Source organism: Equus quagga, chromosome 8 (assembly GCF_021613505.1).
Source record: "Equus quagga isolate Etosha38 chromosome 8, UCLA_HA_Equagga_1.0, whole genome shotgun sequence".
In the NCBI taxonomy this organism is placed as follows: domain Eukaryota; kingdom Metazoa; phylum Chordata; class Mammalia; order Perissodactyla; family Equidae; genus Equus; species Equus quagga.
The window spans coordinates 131,745,875-131,770,807 of NC_060274.1; the positions used below are offsets into that span (position 1 = coordinate 131,745,875).

A 24,933-nucleotide genomic window follows, 5' to 3' on the forward strand; every position below is an offset into this window, starting at 1 on the left:
ATCATCTATCTATCCATCATCCATCATCTATCTATCCATCATCCATCCACCCGTCATCATTCACCCATCATCCATCTATCATTCATCATCCATCTATCCATCATCCACCTGTTCACCCACCCACTCACCCATCCTCCATCCATGCATCACCCATCCATCCATCCAACCATCCATCCATTCATCTATCTATCATCCATCCATCAATCCATCTATTATCAATCTATTCACTCTCAGTCCATCCTCCATCATCCATCCATCCACCTATCATCTATCATCTATCCATCCCTCTATCTTTCATCATCCATCCATCCACCTATCCAACCATAAACCCATCATCCACCCACCCATTCATCCATCCTCCATCCATCCAACAGAAATTAATGGAGATCATATTCTGAGCACACACTGTGCTGGACACTTGAGGTGCAAAGACATATGAGACAAATAGGGTTCCTATACTCACAAAACATAAATTCTAGTGAATGTTCCACCTGGAGTTCTTCAGGGTCATCCATACCATTTCCCATCTCAGACATGAGGAAACTGAGGCTAGCAGGAGTCAACAACTAGTTCAAAGTTACTAGGGAGTTAATGGTAAGGCCAGGCCTCCCAACAACTTGTCACCATTCTTGCCACAACATCAGCCATTCTCAGAGTAAGCTCCATGTAGGACCAAATTAAGATTCATAAAGGTCTTTGAAATAAAGCTTACAGATCCCAATACCCACTAAGCACACTACAACATGTAATTCAAAATTTATGAGTATGGAGTTTCAGAATTAGTGTAAGGAAGTCAAAGCTCTGATTTTCCTGTTGGTGGGAAGACGGCTTTTTATTTAAAATATCAAGTTACTTCTACAAACGTTTCCTGGTGCCTCCACCTTGCTGAGGCCCAAAAGAGCACTTACTGTACCTGCGGGGCCACTCGGCATGGTCCCTTGACACACAGGAATTCTGTGAAGGGCCTCAGAGCCTCTGCTGGGGGTAAGGCCCTGGCCTATGGGCTCTGGGCCATTCACTTTGTCTCTTTTACATACTGAATCTGTGAACTATTTCATCTGACAGGAGAGTTCCACGGCTCTACTGTTATTGTCAACGTAAACAAAAAGTTGTTTACATTTTCCCTTAGTTAGTATGAAAGGGAAATATGTCACAAACCTAGATGACAACTCTAAGGGTGAGATAAACTCAGAAAAAGGTGCAAGAAGAGATTTGAGTGAGCTACTCAAGGCCTCACCTCCTGCCTAAAGACACACAGTGATGCTTGCCAGCTTGCCTCTCGCTCACCTGCATGCCCTCCTCTGGTCCTCTGATTGGCGCCATCCGCCCTCGGGTAGAGCCCTTAGGGGTGGATGAACAGCCCTCTGCCACATCCAGTCTCCCCTTGGAATGCTGCAGTCGATCTCTCTCTGAGGTCCTGCAGACACATGTGCCATTGGCCTTACTTGATGCTACATGACGGGGATAGGTCAACCTGGGCTCTTTCAGTGCAAATGGGCAGGGGTGGCATGGCTCTGGGGGGTGTTCTCTTATGTGCACACAGTGCCCTTGGCTACATACAGACGTCACTGTACACAAGGCACCCTCAGGAAGAGGCTGGGCTTCCCAGACCCTCCAAAGTGAACTCAGTTGGGCGCCAATTCCCCTCTCATCTCACCCGATAAAACCCAGATGCTTAGAGGGTGGTTTGCAAAGTGTGGCCCCACACAACAGCATCATGGGGAACTTTTGGAAGAGCACATTCTCAGCCCCTGGCTCAGCCTAGAGCCCTGAGTGAGGAACCCTGTGTGTTAACCAGCCCTCCAGAGCTTCTGACGCAGGCTGATGGGTGAGAACCACCAGCTAGAAGGTCAGGGCTGTTTTGCTTGTGGGAAAGGGCAGATCCAGAAAGCTCTCTTTACGTTAGGCTAGAGCAGCCTCATCCATCCGTGCTGTGCTGCGGGAAGGCACATGGTGCCTCTGTAGGAGGCACTGGCCCGTCTGCACACCACCCCAGTCCCTCGGGGAGCAGACCTGCTTCACTGGCACAACAACTTCACCCTCTTCCTCTCGTTTTTATGAACACTAAGTCCTCAAGCTATTTTATAGGAATTTTTTTCTATAAAACTAGTATGTCATAGGGTTAAAATTTCCCTAAAACACACACTTGCACACTTACATGCACACACTCTCTCAAACACACCCATGTACACTCAGTTCCAGCATGCAATGATGGATCCATGCAATGTCCATCATCATGTCATTTTGTCACTGACAATGCACTGTCATCCCAACGAGCACCCTGTTGAGTCTCAACTATTTTAGCCTCTTGATGCGTCCAGGTGGAATGAAGGGATGAGACGTGTTCCTCCCCCAGGCTGACTGTCCAGCTGGGGACAGGACAGTTACACTCAGCAAACAAAGTCTGTCAGATCTGGATCCTGCCCAGCACAGCCTGCAGGAGTTAAGTTAGGAGCAGGTCACCACAGCTGCACCCAGCCCTTGCAGGGCGTGGGCTTCCGGCTGGATGGGAGGAAGGAGGTGGAAATTCTGGCATCTGACGAGCCCCCAGCAAGAGCCCCAAGTGGCCAGGCCTCGACCTGCTAGGAGAGATCTGGTTTTCACGCGGGGCTCTCATGCCACTTGTTGTCCCCCAAACTTCAGTGAAGTTCCAGAGTCCTCGGCAGCCTGTGTATTGTTCTGGGGGCAGAGGGGGAGGGGTGTCCAGGCGGACTGAGGCAGTCCACACCTCACAAACCCATTGCCCACCTGCAGACCACGTCCTCCCATCTGACCAGCGGTCTGGTCAGCGAGGGCTGCCCTTGCATGGTCCCCTCTCTCCTGCTCTCTGTCCCTCTCCCCTACCCTGCTTCCAGCCCTCACCACCTCCTGTGGAAGGTACTGGAATGGCCCACAGACAGTCTCTTGGCTTCCTCTGTTTCCTCCCTCCGCCTTCTGGGGACTTTCTTATAAGTTTTCCTAAAGCAGGCTGGCAGTGGGTCTTGGCAGTGCTCTCCCGGGAGCCCTGAGGAGCCCCTACTCCCTCAGATGAGAGGAAACCAAAGTCTGCAGGCCTTCTGTGGGCACTGAGGGCGCTGTCGAGGGCTTTCTTCCCTTCGGTTTCAGGTGCTTCACAGAAGATGGGAAAATAGAGATCAGCAATTTCTGATGACCCTGCTCAAGGTCCTCACCATCTTTCTCATGTGGTGGCAACAGAGAATGTCAACTCAGACGCGATATTAGGGAATAAGTCATTGCTACTCCTCCACCCTCAGTCTCACTGCACAGTCTCAGGAGCTCTCCTTCTGGAACACGGGGCTCCTCCAAAGACAGGTCTTCCCAGAGCCTTCCAGTTTGCCTGTTTCCCCACCTCTTCTTCACATTTTTTCCCCAAAATCTATTTTTTAAATGCTGCTAAAGTCCTTCTAACTTGTGGTGGATGGCCACCTAATTTTAAGATCCCATTAACTCTGGCTAAGAGAATGTGAGTGTGACCCCTAGTGGTGACAGCAGGTGGCAGCGACTTCGGCGTCCTGTGGGGTCCACAGGGGTGGTCCCCAGGCTTTCCCAGGTGGAAGGGCGGCACTGCCCCCGAGGCCTCCTGCTGGGGTCTGGCTGGCTTCGCGGCCACGGTGAACTGAAGCAAATTCTGGCTGTTTCTCTGTCTGGGAAACATCTGAAAGCTCCTTTCCACAGTGGTTGGAACCCACCATCCTGCTCCTGAGGGTCACACCGGCTCCCATCCTGCGCCTTTCCTGCCTCCCGGGTCCTTTACAGCGACCCCTCAACGAACTGGTCCACAGGAAAGAAGCCCGAGTGAGTCCATCAGAAAGTCCTTTTTTGCTCTCCACTGCTGTGAGAAGACACTTGTAGTTATGCCGAGTCTTCCCTCTGCCGTCGTTGCTGAGGTGCCGAGTGGGGCAGACGCTGACGGGGAGAAGTGCTGCTGTCTCTGCATCAGATTCTGGAGATGAAGTCTCAGCACCAAGGGGACCGAACCTGCTGAACCAACAAGCAGAGCCCTGGGACAGACTCCGTCACCAGAAGTCACTTTGTGGGTGTGTCTAAATCCTATCTTTTGCTGTGGCAAATTACCCCTTTCCTTGGAAAAAATAGAGTCGATACTAACACCACCACACATAATCCCAGTTATTTACGAATTCCCTTCACTGGACCACAGTCACTGTGGTCTCACTCCTCACGTGGCCACGAGGCCCCCAATCCCCCCGATGCCTCATCCTCCTGCTCCTCCCTGGACTCAGCCCCTGGCCTCTTGCACTGGACAAGCTGCCCCGCGCGGCTCAGCACTGTTCTCGGCAGAAATACGGGAACTGTGCCTGTCGGCGCCTCTTGGTAGCAAGTTTTCACTTCTAGGAAAAGATAACCCTGGAAGTCACAGGAACTGCTGTTGACCAGCGTCTTCACTCCCAACTCAGCAACAAGGACGGTGCCCCAGCTTCACACAGCAGAGGAAACCCAGCTCTGACCAAGAGCAGCATGAGACACCACACAATTCCTGCCGAATCCCGACCCCTAAAACTGCCCTTCTCCATCTGTGGAGACGCAAGAGCAGCCTGACAACGTCTCCAGGGGCAGGCGGCAAGGAAGAAAGGTGGTTTTGGGAGCTGTGATGGCTAATTTTATGTGTCAACCTGACTGGGCCACGGGACGCCCCGATGGCTGGTCAAACATTACTTTTGGGTGTTTCTGGAAGAGAACAGCACTGAACTGGTAGACTTGGTAAGGAAGACCACCTTCCCCACTGTGGGTGGGCAGCATCCACTCCCTGGGGGGTCTGAACAGAACAGAAATGGGGGACGGGCAGCCTGCTCTCTGCCTGACCCTGGAGGTCCTTCCACTGCCCTTGGTCATCGGTGCTTCTGGTTCTGGGGCCTCAGGCTCGGGCAGGACTCACACCATGGCTCCCCCAGTTCTCAGGCCTTTGGCTTAGACTAAATTACACCCCAGTGTCCCTGGGCCTCCAGCTTGCAGACGGCAGATCGTGGGATTTCTCAGCCTCTTCCTAATAAACTCTTTCTATACATCTCTCTCTATCTTCTCGGTTCTGCTTCCCTCGGGAAGCTGAAGACAGAGGATTGTCACTACTGGCACAGCCCTTGAAGGCTGGAGGCAGGAAGTCAGCTCACCTTCCACCTGCCACGTGCACTGAAGACCAGAGTCACACTGGGAGGGAAGCAGAGGTGGCACTGTCCCCTAATGTGAGGAGAGGCTGGGTGGTGGGACGGGGCTGGGGCCTTCCCATGTTCTGAGTTCCAGGGCGGAGGAACTTCTCAGGAGAAAAGTCGGGAAGCTGTTGGGGCAGGGTGACAGCTCACCTTGTGAGGGGGGGTGTCTGTACCCGTGTGTGTGGGAGCCCCCCAGGGGCACAGAGGATGGTGGCTGTCAGGCACACTCATCAAACCTGGTGTCTGGGAGGAATGCTTTCCTCTGAAAAAGGCTCATTAGCTTCTCACCCATACAGGGAGCCATGTCTAATGCCACACTGCCCGCGGGTGCAGCCCAAAAGTGGGCCTGAGCGGGTGTGAGGGGCGAGCACGTTTGTCTCAGATGTTCTTCCTCTTCTCCCCCTGGGCTCCCTTTCCCGCCATGGCATGTTGAGGACTGAAATGTCTCTGGACCCAACATCAATGGTGCAGAAGTGGGGACAGGTGGGGAAACAGGCCACGAGTCTCGTAGGCCCTCCAGCCAGACGTTAGGGACACACACTGAACACTAGGCAGCGTGTGGAAAGAAAGCCTTTCTCACTCCTCCCCAGCTTCTCTTTTCTGCAGTCTTCCCACCCATCACAGGAGAAGCTAGGAGGGAGGTTTCTATCCAGAAACCACTGTCCACCTGCTTGTCCAAAATCAGACCGTCCCATAATTAGCTCTGTTGAGTCAGGGGGTAAAAGAGAATGGAAAGTAAGCATCCGGGTCATAACTTAAAGTGTATGTTAATATAAATAGTCTGCTAACATAATTAATAGCGACCTAAAGAAAATCCTGTTTACACAAGAAGCAAACATTTTTGATGTGCAACGAGGTCACTCCACAGTGTTCAGGCACCAGCATTCTAGAAGGCCTGACCTGGCTCTTTGCCAAAATGACAGATCCCGTTCTTGCTCTCTCAGAATTTGTGTGTAAGCCAGAAAAGGCTCTGCTCGACTTGGTGGGCTGTGGTCTAAGCACTGGGGGTTTCTCCGTGGCCTGGAATGCTCATAAACAGTGAAGACAGGGCACTTCGATGGCCAGAAACGTCAGTGGGACCAGCCTGCTCTTGAGCTGACTGACGAACGGCTGTTTAATTCGATGTTTTCAAATGCCTGTTGACGTGCAAAGTACAGCCTTCAAGAGAATCGCAGGAACACACGCACGTACACGCACCCTGCACCAAACACACACACGCAAAGCAACATCCTGCAGTCACCATCTTTTCTCTTTAAAATCATACATATTTCATTAAGCTTCATGAAGAGTGTCTTCTGATTTATGGTAATTGTCAACAAAAGCAAAAACACAGACGATTTTAACCCTGCAGTAGCTCGGAGTTAACCGGCATGAAATTATGTTGTTTTTTTCTTAAAAAGGGGAGGGAGGACTCAAAATGCTCCAACGCATTAAACGCTCAGGACAGAGCTAAGCGAGATGTTGTCAGCCTCCCACGTGTGCAGCGGCTGTTGTCTTGGAGTGGCTACGCCTGGACAACCTCTGATCTGTGGACACTCCCACGCCAGGGTCCCCAGCGCACAGGGCCTGGAGGGCTCCAGTGACGCTAATTTCCATATCAAACCCAATTTCAATGAAACGTCTTGGTTAAAAAAAAAAGCCAGGGCATCAATAGCCCCTTGATTAGATTTCCATCTCCTGAGCAGACAAATATGAATATTTATTACCATGAATGCAGACTTTCCTCTTTCCATCGCTCTGATCTGGAATACTATCCACTGCTAATTTTTATGAAAATTTGGGCAACATAATGTTTTCACATAAACTGACAGTTCTTGAGATAATCCCGTTATTGTCTGGTTGAAAATGACAGCTTCCGCTTATTCATGTGTTAACGAGGGATTAAATATTGTTTTTCATCCCCATAATCTAAGATGGACTGGAAATTAAAAATTGAACATTGTATATTAGCAGGGCTTTGAGGACCAGAATTTGTTTGCATTCACTTAGAGAAGATCTGTAAATTAGCAGTTTAACAATCAGTCCCTTTTATGTTGTTGCCAAAGGCAGCATCATAAAACATCACTGACATTTCTAAAATAAATTCATTAGTCTACCTGCTGCACACCAGAACAAAAAGGCTTCCACCAGTAAATAAACTGCAAAGAAGCAGACAGCCCTTTGCCAAAGAAATAAAATTTCAACATAACTTATATGATTTCAAAGTCAAGAATTTTTCAGGGCTCCCCTGCTAGAAAAGCCTGTCCACATTGCACACCAGTCATCACATCCCATCGGAGGAAGGAGGCTAAGACACTCCCTTCCCTGCAAACCACCCAATGGTGACCCGGCCAGCTGCAGACACGGCCAGTCCTCCCCTTGGTCCTTAGGGTGCCTGGTCTTCCCCTCTGTGTACCACGAGTGGTGACATCTAATCCTCCCCCTGGTCCTTAGGATGGCTGTGTCTTTCTCTCTGTGTACCACCAATGGTGATGTCCAGTTTGTCCACACTTTGGGGTAATTTTTACTTTATTGTTATGGCTGGGTGTCCCAGATCAAATCATGAATTTGATGGGGTTTTGGACAAAACTATCCCCTTACGCTTTTAAAATTGCACACTAAGTTTTACTTAATTAATTTTTATCTCCCTGATTGGCTTGGTAGAATTTTTCACTTTTCCATTTATTGTTTGACATGGCGTAGGAGCACTGTACATATACACGTTTCTTAGGATCCATCTTGTCCAAATACTATCTTTTGGACAAGTATAATGTATACAAGGAATTCTAAGTTTATGAGACACTGACAGGACAGATTTGACTACGAGTCAGTGTGATGGACTGAGCTGTGTCCTTCCCCAATCCACACGTTCAGGTCCTAACTCCCAGAGCCTCAGAGCGTGACTGTATTTGGAGATGGGATCCTTAAAGAGATGACTAAGGTAAACGAGGTCATTAGAGTGGGGCCTGAACCAGTACAACTGGTGTCCTCAAAAGAAGAAGAGATTGGGACGCACACACGCACAGAGGGACGACGAGGTAAGGACACAGCAGACGGCGGCCATCTCCACACTAAGGAGAGAGGCCTCAGAAAGAGCCAGCCCTGCCCACACCCTCACCTTGGACTACCAGCCTCCGGGACTGTGAGCAAATCCACGTCTGATGTTGAAGGCCCCGCCTGTGGTCCTGTTGAGGCAGTTCTAGGCAATTAATATGGTTGGCATGGAAACGACTCCTTAGGTTTATGTCAGGCATCAAATCAACCCTTTTCTGTGACTGCAGGGTGCGTCACCACCATGTAATAGAGGAAAGAATTTGATATTTTTAGTGTAGCATTAAGTTCAAGTGCTTGTCAAGGGAAGAAAGTTACTTCTTAAGAATTTTCTTTTTTGCTTTATGCTCTTATTAAAAAAAAATGGAGCTGTAATTCAATAGAAGGGTTTGTACCCACAGAAGCCTAATTAGCTTTTTAACTAGGTCTTCTGTTTTACGGAAACAAAGGTGAAGTTTTGTGGGCGCCGACTGGGGAAAAGTCACTGGGATCCCAGTCGGCGGTGCCCCTCCACCCACCCTCCCTCGCGTAGTGTGACGCCAGCGCCCTAGGCAAAGGGGTCTGCCTGTGCCCCACTGCTCTGAGGATTCCCTGATGCCTGGTTATGAAACGCTATGCAAAAGGGAGGTACAGCCTAGACACTGGAGGGACAGACCCCCAGGCTGGGGCTCAGGTCCGTGTTCAGCATCCAGCGGGGTGAGCAGGTCCCAGGGGCGCAGCAGGACGCACCCCGCCTCCTACCTCCCCAGGTGCAAAGCTCAATCACTTGCCTACAGTTAGTGCACAGCGTGTTCCAGGTCTAGAACTCTCCAGACTGTGTGGAGCCCTGAGTGCAGGCTTTGGGGTGCCCCAGAGGAAAGCACGTTCGGCTGGTACCGTGGATGCACCTGTATGACCCTGAAACCAAACCAAGTCCTACTGCTGACCCCTCACGGCACTTCCAGGATGGAGTCACCAGCCTGTCAGCCCCTAGGAGGGGGCTTATTCAGAAGCCAGAAACTTAGCGTCTTGTACTTGTATCTCACAAACTTTGCAGGTAAGACTACACAAGTGCACTTAACCTACTACTTAGTTTTAAAATATTTCATACTCCTGGGGTACACCAGCCGTTAATGTGCCTTAGGGATGCAACCAAGGAGACTCCAGCTTTCAGGAATCTTGATGAGAAAAAATAACATAATTTGACAATACAATGAGAATTAGTGGGTTTAATAAAAAATGAAATTAGATTATTTACTTTTCATGTTTACTTGAAAATATGAAATTATCAGAAAGGTCTATAAGTGAAACATTTCTATTTTTTTTTCACCTCATAAAGTTTCTCAGCACAGGTGTACTCAGTGATAACCCCAACCCCAGGTACCGACAGTGTCAGCCTGATTCACCTGAGAGCTCAATCCTGTCAGCACAGGGCAGATGGGTGGGTCTGGAGAGCACGTGTGTGCATTTGTGTGTGCATGAGTGTTTGTGTGTGTGCATGCATGTGTGTGTGGTCGGAGGAGGAGATAAGAGAGGAGATCCGACCTGGCCCAAGGTCCATTCAGTCAAGCTCGGTTGCTAGTGGAGAAACCAACCCTGCAGGAAGGCTGACTCTGTGCCATCAGGATGAAAGGTGTCGCATCCCCACAAGAAGAAAACTCGGTTATCCATCAGTTAATAATCGATACTCCGGCTTCTAGTCAAAAGGGTGGATGAAATCTGTGATTTCAGGGTGTTGTGGGTCAAATTGTGTTCCCCCAAAACCATGTGTGCAAGTCCTACCCTCAGTACCTGTGAGTGAGGCCTTATTTGAAAATAGGGTCTTTGCAGATGTGATCAAGTTAAGACGAGATTACTTTAAATTTAGCATTTGATTATATTTTGTGATATATTGATTACTAATTTTTTTATATGGGTGAAAAGAGCCTTTTTTTTAAACTCACGGATCAAACACAGGGAGTTATTGGAATCAGTTGTCCTGAAGATGCATCCTGGGATGTTAACATTTAAGGAAAGAATGGGGCCACAATGTCTTTGGGGCCTGACAACGTTACGGAAGGGAGCCTCTGTTACTCCTGTGACAAGAGATAAAGTGGGCACAATCGTAGGGAGGAGCCCTTTCAAGGAGAGTCTACTTTTGATGGAGGTTTGAAGCACTGGGAAAGGCATCTGAAGGGCCCACGAGGAGGACAGTGCAGAGACAAGTGTGCCAGCAAGGGGAGTCCACCCTGCTGCCCAGGGGCCACAGGGTTCATTTCAGTGAGTGTTCACAGGGTTCCTGCTGTATGTCGGGCATTGTACTGAGTGCTGGAGACACCAGGATGATTAACCACGTGGATTTTACTCAAGCTCATGGGGTAAAAGGCAGAGAGACATGAAATCCCACACCTCGAGTAGGTGCTGAGGGACGTCATGGAAGAGATGGGTAGAAGGGAGCACAGGGACGGGCAGAGGGCAGGGAGGCACACCTTCTCGGCCCGGCCGAAGGGCTTCCACTCAGTGCACAACAGCCCCTGCCGCCCCCTCCGGGATTTAGGATGGGGAAGGAGCAGGGACGGGTAGCGTTACCAGCTTGTTATGGGCTGAATTGGGTCCCCCCAAAACAGATATGTTGGAGTCCTAACCCCCAGGACTCAGAATGTCACGCTATTTGGAGACGGGGTCTTTACAGAGGTGATCAGTCACAATGAGGGCACATGGGTGGGTCCTCATCCCATAGGCATGGCGCCCTATGAAAACAGGGAATTCGGACACAGATACAGACATGCAGGGAGCACAGCACGTGAAGATGAAGGTGGCTACTGAGCAGCCGAGGAGAGGGGCCTGGCGCGGATCCTCCCTCAGCCCCTGGAGGAGCCAACCCTGCCCACACCTTGACTTCAGACTCCAGGTCCCCAGAACTGCAAGACGACACTGCCTGTTGTTTGAGCACCAGTTTGTGTGGCTGTGTTACGGCAGCCCCAGCAAGACTGCACAGCTGTCCGTCCATCCCGTACGGGGTCTCAGGCAGGAGCGGGAGGACTCGGGCCAGCGGCCGGCCGTGGGGTCTCCAAGTAGACCCCGTCTGTAGGAGATCCAAAGCCCCCTTTGAGGCCAGTACCACAAGTGGACGCATTTCCAAGTCACAGGAGCTGCTAGGGTCCTCTCAAGAAAAGGCAGAATCCAGAGCTGGTCCAGTACAATCTGGGAATAAGACACAGGCTCTGGAGCTGGGCGGCCGGGAGACGAAACCTGACCGTTTCCATCACTTAACTTCTCTGTGCCTCAGTTTCCTCATCTGTGAAACACATCTACCTCACACGACATGGGGACTATGCACACAGATCCCGGCGGGGAGGGAGCAGGAAGCAACTGTTGGCCGCCATCGCCGTCTCTGCAGGAAGCTGAGGACGCTTGGACTGTGTATCTTCCCTCCAATTTTCTTCACTCTTTTTCAAGCAATTCCAAGTCTTATGGGTTAAGCAGCGAAAAAGCGTTTCTAGAATATTGCATTCTGTTAGGAGTATCTCTAGATTAATTTTTTTTTTAATGAAAATTAACTTCCAATACCACACCAACCCCGCTCTGTAGAGGAAGCTACCAGAACAGTGTTACACTTCAGTAAGACGGTCCCTCCATCTCCTACGGGGACACCATCAAGTCCCAGCCATGCCCCGCAAGTGAAACATATTACGCACATTTCTAGGAAAATGCAGCTGAAAATGTTAAAAGAGGACAAGGGACGGGGAGGGGAGCAGTGGGAGCCACCGCCACAGGCAGATGGGACTTATTTCACTTTACGTGACTATTTACTCTGATACTGAATAAAAATTGAGTTTGTCACTATAGCAACTGCCACATCACAGGGTACCTCTGCTGCCTTTAAATCACAGAAAAGTATTGAAGAGACATTCGTGGGCCCACGTGACATGCGCTTTATACAGCATTTCGGAAGCAAAAGATGCTGTTTCATAATAAACGCATATTTGTCGATATGTCAAGTGCAGTTAATTATGTCAAACATATTTTTGTGTGATTTTCTTCACTTTGGAGAAATAAGAAAACAGTACGAAGAGCATCTGTTAGGGCTGTGTGTGGGGGAAGCTGTGCGATGCTCAGTGGTGGCCTGTCCAGCAAAAGTCATAAGGCGTCGGCACAGGAGGAGCAGAGCCCAGATGGGCTGCTCAGCTGACCTCTGACCCTCCATCACCACAGCTCAGACGGGCTGAGTTTACAAGTCTCAGACATGCTGCTGCAAATATTTCAATGCAATTTCATGAAGATTTCCCTTTTCAAACACAAATTAGCAGTATTTATAAGTAAACAGGTTTTTCTTAGGACTGATGTACTTAATGCATTTAGGAGGAAAAAATTCAGTTTTCTCTGTCAAGAAATGCAGATTAGAATCAAATAAGGTGACTGTGCACAAAATGAGAGTGAGGGGAGCCCAGATCTCATGAAGGGGTAGAGAAGAGGGCCCCATGCCAGCCGGGGGCCCTGGGTTCCCTCACTGCCCCTGAGGTCTCAGCAGAAGTCCAGTCGTGGCTCCAGAAGCCTGTCGAGGGCTCCTGGATCACTGACTAGGCTTTGGGGCTGTGACGCCACAAATTCCCTGGAGCAGTATGCCTGGGCGCTGTCCGGGGCTGTGTGTGTGCACGTGTGTGTGTTTCTGCAGAGAGGTTCCACGGTCTTCCCGGGGCTCTCAGAGGGCCTGTGACTCTGGCGTCCACCTTCCACCTTGGTCACAGCCAGCCTGAGGCTGGATGAGAGAGGAGCCATGGGGTGAGATGTAGGGTCTGGCATGTGCAGCTGAGGCTGCCGAAGCCTTATTTACCTACAGGTCACCAGGCACCTGCAAACACGTGACCAGCATCCCAAATTCAGTTATGGTCTCTTCACCCAGGAGACCTTGTCCACTCTGATACCTCCATCTTTTCTTATTCATTGTACTTAACCTCAAATACTACCATTTTTTCCTTCAAATGCTCTTGAATCCACTGGGTTCTCTCTTTTCTGACAAGACCATTTTCTAAGCCCCACCTCCACTTCATTAGCTCCCGTCAGAACTGTCCGCCCACTCACTGCCGCTGCCTGGGGTCGGCCTCTCCGCTCCTCACCCACCCACCTCAGGGCTCTTTCTCCTGGGTTTCCACACATATGCCTGTTGTAAACACCAGGGACCCTGTAAATTACTTCTTAAGTCCTGTGTGCATGACACAGTGCCATGTGAGACTTTCCTAAATGCCGACAACTTCAGTTATTTTTTAACGTAACGTTCTCTATAGCACCCTGTGAGTCAACAGGCCACGAGGAGCTGGCTCAGCCGCCCCAGGTTCCGGGCACTCACACATGGGGGTGTTTCCTCTTACGTCCTCACTCACTTGTAAATGTGAATATGGACTCATTTACTTCGGTTGCATGTTTTTCTCTATTAAAATTGTAAAAAGTGGTATTAAAGATAAAATGACAAGAACTATGCACACACATTGAACCGATATCCATCTGTTGGTTGGCTATTGTCCTGTCGCATGTTGCGACCCTGGAAGACTGGTGGAGTGCCAAGGGACATCTCTGCACTGTCTCTGCAACTTCCTGTGAATCTACGATGACTTCAAAACAAAGACTAAAAAAGCATATTGAAGAAAATTTTGGAAAAGGAGAGAAGTCACTTTGATCCTACCACCCCCATTCTGCAGCTTACCCTCTTTGCTTGTTGTTGTCTAACCCAAGTCTGCGTGCACACACATTTTACATGGCTGCCTTTAAGTTTAGAGTTCTCATAACAATTTTTAATGAAACCATTGAATTCCATTTACATTATTATTATAATGTAATTAGTTACCTTCCTATGGTTTTATACTTGGGTCAGTTTTGGTTTTTCAGAAAGCTTTGTTTTTTCATTTTCATTTCTAGTCAATGGTCCTCTTAAGATAAACTTCTGGGAATATGATTATTGAGCTGAAGGGGAAGATTTTTTTTAAAGCCATAGAAGCCCACTGCCACGCTGCTTTCTAAAAGATGAGTATATATAAGTTTTAGCACATTTGATCTTTATTAAAGAAACCAAAACTATTACCTCTAAGCAACCTCCATAACCACTTACGGATGAGACTTTCGATTAGACCCGGGACATTATCAGAGCGCCCACCGGTTCCTTACTTGCGTGTGGCTCTGACCTGTGACCCTGCACCTGACTGCAACGGAGCTTATTTCGGCTGGAGAGCCTTCTGCGGCTCCCGTCTGTTCACTGGATGTCCCAGTCATCCACTGACACAGCCACCACAGCATTTCCTCAAGACAGGAGCCTCACCACCAACCCACATTTGCCAAGCATGACGAGGGCAGGCCCCTGCTCCATCTGTGACATGCAGCGACAACTTCCCCTCAGCCTGACCATCAGATGGAGTTTTTTCCCCACCGTTCTTCTTTGGGGAAAGTTTACTTTGCTGGTTTCTTCACACTGTGGGCAAAGATCTCTCTACATCAGGTCATCTCCTGGGCCAGCCTGGACCCCCTAAACTCCGTCTCTGAGGAGTTGGGACGTTCGTGCGCCTCCTCCCAAGCGTCCCGGTGACTACGGCATGTGGCCAGGGACGGCCATGGCCCCCTACGCTGTCCTGCCTCCTGACTTGGCCCATGTCTGCATTTAGTACCAGGTTCCTCTCGGTAATCCCTGAAACCTCTGGACTCTGATTTTGAGAACAGCTACGGAGAGTATCTCTTTCAACAGATGGGCAATGAACAAGTGGGATTTGGGGGAGGAAACAGCTGTTTTCTCAAACATCAGTTATGTATCTCCATCATGGCCACTTGCTTTTCATGGTCCAACTGCCATGTATGCACACCCCCACCACCAACACAGCATCACACGATAAATTCACATTAATTCACAGGGCTGGAAGCACACCCATAGAGTCATAGACTTTTAAGGGACCTTTGGGGTCAACATAGTCTTAGCCACATAATACTTTCTTTGAACAAAATCTTACTCAGGAGCCCAGTGAGTGACAGAGGCCACAGAAGCGCAGACCTAGTTAAACCAGAGAGCGGATGGTGCACACCTTGGGGTTCACACCCTACCTGCCCTCACTCAAGCAAAACACTCACCCCTGGGCTCTCTGAAAAAATATCTGAAAACCATGTCTAACATCACACCACGCTAGTCATGAGATTCAAGACATGCCACCCCAAAATACGGCACCCATACTGAATATTTCAAGCTGAAGGAGTTTGAGAAAGTGCCAGAGCAGAAAGATCACTCTGCCTCCCCCTTCTCCCCTGAAGCAGGTCCTGAGACCCTTGTGTAGAGGTGCCCTCCCTGCACCCAGCGAAAGGAGACTCCTCATCTCTGAAGAGAAGCAGCCCAGCAGGCCGGCCTTGCTAAGTCTCCCCCTGCTGTTTACTGCCCCACCTCACACTCTGTCCTGTCTTACTCCTCCACGATGACCCGTCCTTCACCAAATCCAGCCTAAAAACACTCAGGTCTAACCGTTTCTTTGGTCTTCATTTCTTATGCTCCTGTGCCACGTAAACCTTACCTTAAATACATTTGGGTGCTTTTCTCCTGTTAATCTGTCTTTGTTGGTTTAATTTTCAGACCCAGCCAGGGACCCCAAAAGAGTTGAGGAAAACTTTCTCCTCCTTACACTAGATAGGTAGAAAGACTCCCTTTTCCAGAATCTGAACAGACGGCCATCTCTCTTCTGCCTGAATTTCCCTTGACGGAGGGCTCCTTACTGCCCAGGGCAGCTGAACCATGGCGCTCAGCCTGGGCCAGGACTTCTGTGTTGTGAAATGGGCCGCCTCTGAGGCCCCCTGAGCAATGCTGACTCACGGGTCAGCTGCTCTTTCCTACTAAAATGCTGGGCAGGTTAATCTTACAGCTGTACGTTTATCACACTGTTAGGAAATTAGAAAGTAACTCTTTATTTCAGACACATTTATGGAGGCTGTGCTCATGGACCTCCTTCCTAGTAACAATCATCTACATTATTTTCCTTCCAAATATCTGAGTTCTTCTTTGTAATATTATAATTTTCCTTTGGAAGAAATACGACTTCGTTAATTTAAAAAAATGTAAACACTTGCAAGATATCAGAAATTAGATTTTGAAATACGTCAAAATACCACCCATCTATTAGGAATGTGTGCGTGTACTGTAATCTGTTCATTTCCTTTAAATTTTGTTTTGAGATATTTCCTTTGGCTTAAAAGGTTTTAATTCCACTATCTGCCATCACATGTGTGAATCACAAGCACCAGGGAGAGACTCTGTAAATGCTGTTAGATTCCTAGCAATCAAACTCTGTTTCACATCCCAGAGTCAGGAATTAGGAGAGACGTCCGTAGCACACATACTTCAAAAGAAAAATCAGAATCATCAAAATCAAGCTTAATACTGCATAAGGCAATTAAAATTAGAAAAAGAGATAGTTAGCTTTTAAAAAATACCTCAACTGGTTCCTTTTTCTCCCATTTTCACTATCTAAATCCGTTCCAAAGAAACAAACTCCCCTTCCCTTCGTCAAGGACAGCTCCCAGCCTGGAGACGCATAGGCAGAAAGTAAATGGAAGGAATGTGGGATCCCTGGCCACAGCCCGTAGAGAATGGCCTCAGTCAGTTTCACAGGTGAGAGAAATGCAGCCTTTAAAATGGAAAACTGCCCCCTGGAAAAGGACAGGAGGTCGGAGAGCTGGGCTGCAAACACTCATGGACCAAGGGAACAGCTGGAAGCTGCCATGGAGACAGAGGCAGCTCAGGGAGCACTCAGGCGATGGGTGAGCTTCTTTGGCCAGGTTTTAATCAGTGGGTAAAGTAAATGGTCTAGGGTTTGGTCATTTCCTGACCAGTGGATGGTATGGTCACACTTCTGGCCCCTCAGGGACCAGCGAGGAAACAGGAGACACTGTGATGGGAATGGAGGAGCCAGTGTTGTGGTGGCTTTGGCTTACTCTCACCCTCTGCCCTGATCTGGAGCCATGGCCCCCACCGTGCGTGAGTCAATCACCACTGGCCACTGGTCTAGGCAGAAGCCCTCTGCCCACACCTGACAAGGGTGGGCATCTGGAATGGGCAGAGGGTGATTCCTTCAACAACTAAATGGTCGTCTTCATAAATAATCTAAGCGCAGCTCAGCTTTCCACGAATCAGGTCAGTCCAGTTCCTGGACAGCGCCTCACCAACTGATAGTGACGCGGTGCCCATTTATGAGACGAGGAAAACCTGGGGGCAGCAACGGGCTCTGGCAGGGACACCAAGAGTTATACTTTGCCCACTTTAAGTCTGAGACACCTCACTAGGTCCCCAAGCAGAGAAACGCAGGAGGCGGGTAGCTCTGCCTGTTTAGAGCACAGTGAACGGGCCGGGGCTAGAGATATAAACCCAGGGCATCAGCACAGAGATAACACAAAAAGCCGGGGCCTGGATGACAGTGTTGGGGAGACAGTGCAGAGGGGATTGAGGAGAAGACTTGTCCTGGGGGCATTCAGAGATGTGGGGATCCGACAGACGGGAGCTGGTACGAAGTGTGAGGGGGAGCCCCTAGCACAGTCCAGGCTTCAAATAGGAGTTTGGTCAGTAAATGCCACCGGGAGGACAAGCAGTTCAAGTTCAGAACAGTGACCACTGGTTCTGGCAACTACGAGGCCACTAGTGGTGCTGACAACAGATTTCAGCCAAGTTCTGATTGGGATGCAAGGAGAGAGCGGGTGTGAGATGTTGGATACAGGGAATGTAGACGAAGTTTTTGAGAAGTTTTGCTGTGAAGGGAAATGGAGAATGGTGGAGGGTGAGAAGGACTGGGGCCTCAAGGGAGTTGTTTTATTTTAATAAGATGGGAAATACTTGAGCATATTTGTAGGCTGACAGTAATAAACCGGAAAAGCAGGAAAAGAGAGGATGCAAGAAAGAGACTGTAATAGCAGGAGGGTGGTCTTTCGGGGGTGAGTGGAGATGGGCCAGGGCGTGGCAGGAGCAGGTGACTTCATCCACTGGGAGAGGGGAGGCTCAAGACGTGCATTTCCCTGGACGCTTTAGAAGCAGGGAGGATGCAGAGTTCTTCTGCTCAATGAAAGATCACAGACTAAGGGGGTGGCTATGTGTGTGTGTGCATGTGTAGAGGGGTGGTTGCCTACATGGGGGAAGAGGAGAATTAAAAAGTAGATGTTTTGGAGTGTGGGAGGGTGAACATTCTTAAAATGATTGTCTGGTAGTGTTGAGGCTTCCTTTGAGATCTGTGGTGATGAATTTCTGGTGAGATCAGTCAGCCTAGCAAGGAGGTGACAGCAAAGTCAGTAAGACACACTCCCTTCTACCTAGAAACCACAACCTAGTGGGGGAAGTGGAGGAAAATAAATATTTGCATTAAAGCATGGACGTTCCTGACGGCACACAGTTGTGCTCAATATTTCTTGGTGAATGAATGAAAAGAAACAATGATTTTGGAGGAGGCCTGGGGAGGTGAGGGTAAGAGTATTGAAGATTTGGTCTTGAATGGGAGGTGGGTGCAGACTAAATAGGCCAGGGGTGTGGTCAGGGTGGGACACAGAAGTGAAAAGGAGACTTCAAGATGCCTGGGGCTCAAAGGTCAAGTACAGCGAGAGCAGGGAACTAGGTTGGAGACCAGGTGTGTAAACTGAGTGTAAATTGAGAGGGACAGGAGTTGTGAAGTGTGTCCACAAGTGGACATGATATGAAGGACACTGGAGCTGAAGAGACGAGACATGGTTTGCCCATGCGAGACAGAAACCAGTGAAGGTGGTGGAAGGACTTTTGTCTTGAGAGGAAAGATGAAATGTTCCTCATGGGCCTCCAGTTTCTGGTGGATTGGAAGCTCCATGTGGACAGCAAGTCTGTTTGGTTCATTGCTGTCACCCCAGTCCTTACACCAGCACCAGACACACAGCAAGCACTCAGTGAATATCCTCTGAATGAACAAACAGTGCGCTGAGCTGAGGAGGGCGGGGGTCCTCTCACTGATACACATGGGAATACTGAATAAAATGCATCCACTTAAAACCATACAAAGCTAAGACAAAAGTAAAGGAACGGGAATCTCCAGATTCCAAAATGAAGAGGGAAATCAAACCCAGGATGTAACAGGGAGCTGGAGCTACAGCTGCTCTTGGGGTTTTGGCACTATATAGATTTGATGGCCTGAGACCTGGGGCTTGGGGTATAGGGTTCTGTGTCCACACAAGGATAGCAGATATGGCCCTGGAGCTGCAGGAGGTGGGAAGGCTAAAACTGAGACCTCAGATTAAGCCTAGAACCTTGGAGAGCTGCCTCACCTACGAATGGAGGCCAGGATCAAGCACTTGCTACCCTGGGAAGGAGACCGAGGCTGAAACCAGACCTGTGCCACATGCACGGATTTTACTACTTTAAAGGGGCAGAAACTTCAAGGTGGGAGATTAGCACAGAAATGGATCCACTTAGACATTGAGGGTCCCAGTGGAAGTAAACAAAAAGCATGCAGAAACTCTTACAGAGAATCACACTTCTAGTATAATCTATCACCACTGAAGGTGAGCTCACACACACACACACACACAAATCCCTCATAAACCACACAAGAAAATGAACCTCCATTTCTCGTGGAGGAAGAAGTGTAACAAAAAGGAGTAGTAGAAACCCAATATTAGGAAACAGTGAAAGAGTATGAATAAGACTATAATTTAAGTAGCTGTAAAATGATTAAAAAGATAAAGTACCAAAAACATAATGAACATAAAAGTCAGTAGAAAAAAACAGATTTGAAGATGCACTAAACAATTGTTTTCTGGAAGTGGAAAATACAGTAACTAAACAAAAGTATCTAACATTTCAGTTTTATAAAAGGCTAGATGCAGAGAAGGAGAGATTCGGAATACAGTGTGAGGAAATAATCCATCACGGGGCACTGAGATAAAGGGGTGAGTATGAAACAGCAGTCTGAGACACAGCACGGAGAAGGCCCACACCTCTCTGAGAGGAGCACCACGGCAGGGTACCAAGGACGGTGCCGAGGAAGAGAGTATCTGCAGAGTGCACACTATGTCCAGGCATTCACATCTATTATCTCAGCAAATCTGCACAACGACCCAGTGAGGGAGACTCGGTGATCACCACCATTGGACAACAGAGGAAACTGAGTCATGCAGTGAGAACAGAGAACCTGGGAGAGAGGCAACATTCAGAGAGATAACAGATGATAATTTGCAGAGTTGATGATGGGCTCTAGGTTGAAGGAACTCTTAAAAAAAACAAATAACAGGCTCAAGGGGGAGTCATTTACCCCCAGGAAGCAAACCAAGACTTAACTGCAGTTTCAGCCTCTCCCAGGGAGGTGACCTTACACTGTTCAGTCCAGAAATTCCTGACCAGCACTGGCGAGGTCATCTGCCCAATAAGACCCCTGCACCTTCCCCCAGAGAAAGGGGGCCCTTCCTGGAACAATCTTTCTTCTCCTTTGCTGACAACTTCCTTGTCCCACCCAGTTTCTGCCTCTAAATACTTCCACTTTGTACAACTCCCCAGAGGCCTTACTTTCTATTTACTAGATGGGATGCTCCTCGATTCACAAATCACTGAATAAAGCTAATTAGATTTTTAAATTTATGAGTTGAATTTTTGTTCATTAACAGATTACATCAAGTCCTGAAGAGAATAAAAACCCTCAATTCCCTGGTAGATGAGGAAAATCACTGGAGGTCAGAGGTTGCCAGAGATGGCCTAGGGACCAAAGCAGGAATTGTCACTGAGAGCAGAGTTTGGCGGTGACCCTGGGGAGGAGCGAGGAGAAGGAAGTCACAACTTCCTGACCCCCACATCCTCCCAGATCGGGACTGAGCCGCTTGTCCTAAGCAGGACAGAGAGGAAGGCCCACCCTTCAGGCCCAAGGTTTACTGATATCGGCGTTAGATCTCGTGACGTTTAAGAACATGTTTGGCAGGGTATGTACGAAAGCCATGCTTGACTAGAGCCAGCCAGTCAGCAGGCTGACCCCATCACCACGTCCTACCTCTCTTTCTTGAACCGCAGGAGACCACGTTTCCATCAGGAGGACGGCCACTGAGTTCCAGGTGCCACGCCAGGCATCCCCCAACCAGCCCTGGGGTCCCATTATCACCCACGGCAGCCCTGCCTTGCCTCCCCTCCTCCAGGGCGGCACCTGCCTCAGCTCCCCAGAGCACATTTCCCAAGCCCCCAGCCGGCCTCCCACACGGCCGACATGCCCTGTAATGGGGGAGGGTTCGCAGCATCAGAGCTTTCTCTGCTCAGCCTACACGAGTGGCTTTAACCTGGACCAGTCTGGATTTGCTCCCCGACCACTGGACACCAATATCCCTCCTGTGGAATGACTCGGCACCAAACCGGATCCCACTTCACGGGGATGAGAAGGGAGAGGAAGGGCAAGGAGGATTTCATGTCTACTTCTACACCCAAGATACAGGCAGCCAAAGTGGAATGCTTCCATCACGGACTTCGATCCTCCAAGCCATTCTGGCCCTTTCTGCCACGGTCACTGCACCCTCCACGGGGTACAGATGGTCTTGGGACCCCCACAGACTCCTGATTTCCACCTCACCCTCACTGACTGCTAAAGGTACAGCACGTTACGGTGGGGAAAGACCAGAGTCCTCAGCTGTCAAACGCTTCATTAAGCCAGGCTGAGCCGGCCAGGGAGTGAGAAAAAACAAGAACGGGAGTGTCTTTCAGTCCCTTCAAGCATTTTCTGACAAGTTTCTGTCAGTCATCAGTTGTTTTCTCTCCTGCACTCTGCCCACCGGGTCACTGCAACACGCGTGTCTTCAAGGCCCAGTGCGCTTCCGCAAGGCTGTTCTTACGCACCCCTGCTCGGGAAGCACGGCGGCCTCTGCTGCTGAAGAACCACCAATTAAACAACCTCTTATTTCAAGAGCCAGGACTCACGACTGCTGAACAGGAGATTTCCCCAAAGACAGCGGCTCGCCTCCAAGTGGCTGTGCGGAGGACATCTCTGCGGTTAGCAAGGAGCACTCATCAATAAGCCGCCCCTTAACAGTTAATTATCTGTAATGGGGAGTGCCGTGAAATCTAGAATTTCAAATGCGATAGCACAGATTGGTTTCAGTCCACGCTGACTTATGAGTGGCAACATACCACTCCTGGGATGAATCACGTCCGTTGTTCTGAGAACAATTCATTAAATTGCCTGAGGTTGGGAACACAGGCATCAGCCAGGGTTCCCGGAGGTGAGCGCCATCAGCTTTAATTGCTGATGGAGTGTCTGGTCAAGTACCTCTTTCTGATACCAGCACAGCAATGTTAGGACATGACTGCTGTTTGATAGATTCTAAATTATATTACGCAGGCATTCATTCTCTGATATGGCCCTTACCCAAATATGTGTCTTTAAATAAGGAAGACAGAAGTAGGCCCCACCGAATCCCGGAGGAAAGAACAATTTCTCTTGGCTTGCTCAGGTCCACAAATTTAGCAATAACAAAACACTGAAGGAGGAAGTACACATTTTCTGAAGCTTTCTCTGTTTTTCTCATCCACAACTGCTTTTTCTTGGGGAGACACCAAATTATGATTACAAAGGAAACCAAAAGCAGCGTCAAGTTAGCCATCCACAGGGGTCAGCACCCTCAGTCAGTGAGGGCTGCGGTGCGCCACCCAGCAGGTCTCCCCCACAGTCAGCACAACCTCCAACCTCGTCGGACTGACCCACACTCCGCTCACCGCCCCCGGCCTCCGCTCACCAGGTCTCCACCCAGAGACGAGACCAAGGCCGCGATCGAGCGCATCTGAGAGGGCAGCCCCTCAGTTACTCACCGACCCGACTCCGGTTTGAAGGATTTTCAGTCCAGATGTTTTTTCCAAGTTGTCCTTATTTTCAACTGTTAGGAAAAATTAAGAAACAGAGGCATCAGCTTGGAGAGGTAACATTCTCAACACAGCCTGAGCATTTTGCTCCATTGAAAAATTCCGTTACACCACTGCTCGGACAGCCTAATAACAGCAGTGTGTGAACCCGCCTGGAGCTGGAAAACCTGAGCGAGGGACCCCATTTCCTACTCAGGAGCTGATGTGCTGGGCCAGCCTGCCTGTGCGCCTTCCGCTTCATCTACACAGAGTCATCATGGGAAGTCCTCAGAATTGCTGGCATCACTGGATGGGAGATTGTTCGAACGCATGCTTTGCAAACTGTCAAGTTTTATTTTAGAATAGGATGGCTATTAATTATGTAATCGTTGGGAAATATGTCCTGTTAGCTAGACTTCTGGTTCACAGGGAAGACTCCCTGAAAGGCCCGACTGCACGTGTGCACTCACTCCGAGACGGCTGGGAGCCGCTCTAGTCCCTCTTACTGTGCCCCGTGAGAAACAGTCCATATTAATTCAGCTCCAACACGAGCCTCACCCTAATTTGCTCCTGACTTAGAACAAGGAAGACTTTCAGAGCATGAATTACCCTCCACATCAGACCAAGAGAAATGAGCCCTGGAGACAATTAGCAGACACAAATGAAAACCCAGGAATCCTGATGCTAACACCGAAAGCCCACCTGCCCTCCTTGGTCGGGAGGAAGCTGGATCACAAAGCAATTGACCTTGGCTTACGATTCTGTAGAAATATTCTTTTGGATAAAGCCCATCATTTTGGAAATGAAAACCAGAAAAAATAGAATTTTACTGCAAGCCCTAAGAATGAAGAGTGCACTGTGCTTGTGATTAATGCAGAATGAGGGAGCAAGCAGACAGCAATTACTTTCATCTCTTCTTGTAACACACGTACGTGAATCTGGGTAATGAAATCGCGTCTCTTAGAGTGATACAAATGAGACCCGCGGCAGACGGCACTCCCCACCCTGCAGGCCTCTTCATTGTCTTGTGGAAAGTTTTCCCTTTGAACAAGTGAACATTGCTTTTTACATTTGGGTGATTATCCACGCACTCAGAGAGGGAGGCGGCACTGTCTGGGTGGAGCGATGGTGCCTCCAGACACTTTAAGCTGAGGCAGCAGAGGGAGGCAGGGGGCCGTGGCCCAAAGTAAACCTGGACTGGAAGAGAACGTTCTGTAAGAGACAGAGCATGAAGCAGCCGATTTTACTGTTCTGCAAACAAGGGAAACATTTACTGAACGGCAAGCTGCTTTTGGGGGAATAATAGTTACTGAACTCTTAAACAGGCTGAGAAACAGAAAGTACATAAAAGTGGAATTTAAAGAGCACTCCACCTTTTGCTGCAAAGCAGTAACAGATATTTCAGGCTCAGGGATGGAAACACCAGCCCAACAATAACACTGGAGATGGTGCAATCCAAGGGTCAGCCAGCGTCCAGCAGGGCCCGGCGGCAGGCACTGCAGGCTGGACCTGCCAAGGAGACCACCTGCCCCGCAGTGTGAAGGCAGCAGGATGAGACCTAAGGGAACAGGGAGTGGTCCTGGCTGTGTCAACACAACCTCGTCTACGAAGCAGGTGGTGGCCCCATGCAACCCGCCGTCAGAGCTGGTCCATCTCTACCATGTGCAGAAGGCCAGACACTGCTGGTTCTTGCCTAGACTCCTTCCCTGGCTCACCTGTCTGCAGACTCCTCAATAGGGCTTCCAAGCCCTTCCCTCGGCTCTCCCGCAGACACACAGCCCTGCCCAGCCAGTCCCCGAGGTCCAGGCTGGTCTCCTTGCCCCAGGCCCTCAGGCAGGCCCTTTCCCCTGCCAGAAACACATCATCGACCTTCTCAGCTCGGTGACAACACGATCATCTTGCAAGCAGCCTGAACTGCCCTGCGCTGGGAGGCCTTCCTGGCACCACCCG

The 24,933-nt window shown here is 49.4% G+C and overlaps 1 protein-coding gene across 1 annotated transcript in view; it reads right to left on the reverse strand.

Annotated features, from left to right (window-relative positions):
* The window catches only part of PTPRN2 (protein tyrosine phosphatase receptor type N2), a 738,567-nt gene that overhangs the window by 282,919 nt on the left and 430,715 nt on the right, over positions 1 to 24,933 (reverse strand). The window contains exon 11 of the mRNA XM_046668847.1: positions 22,954 to 23,018. Within this exon, the coding sequence (XP_046524803.1) occupies positions 22,954 to 23,018 (65 nt within the window). The remainder of the gene's footprint in view (positions 1 to 22,953; positions 23,019 to 24,933) is intronic.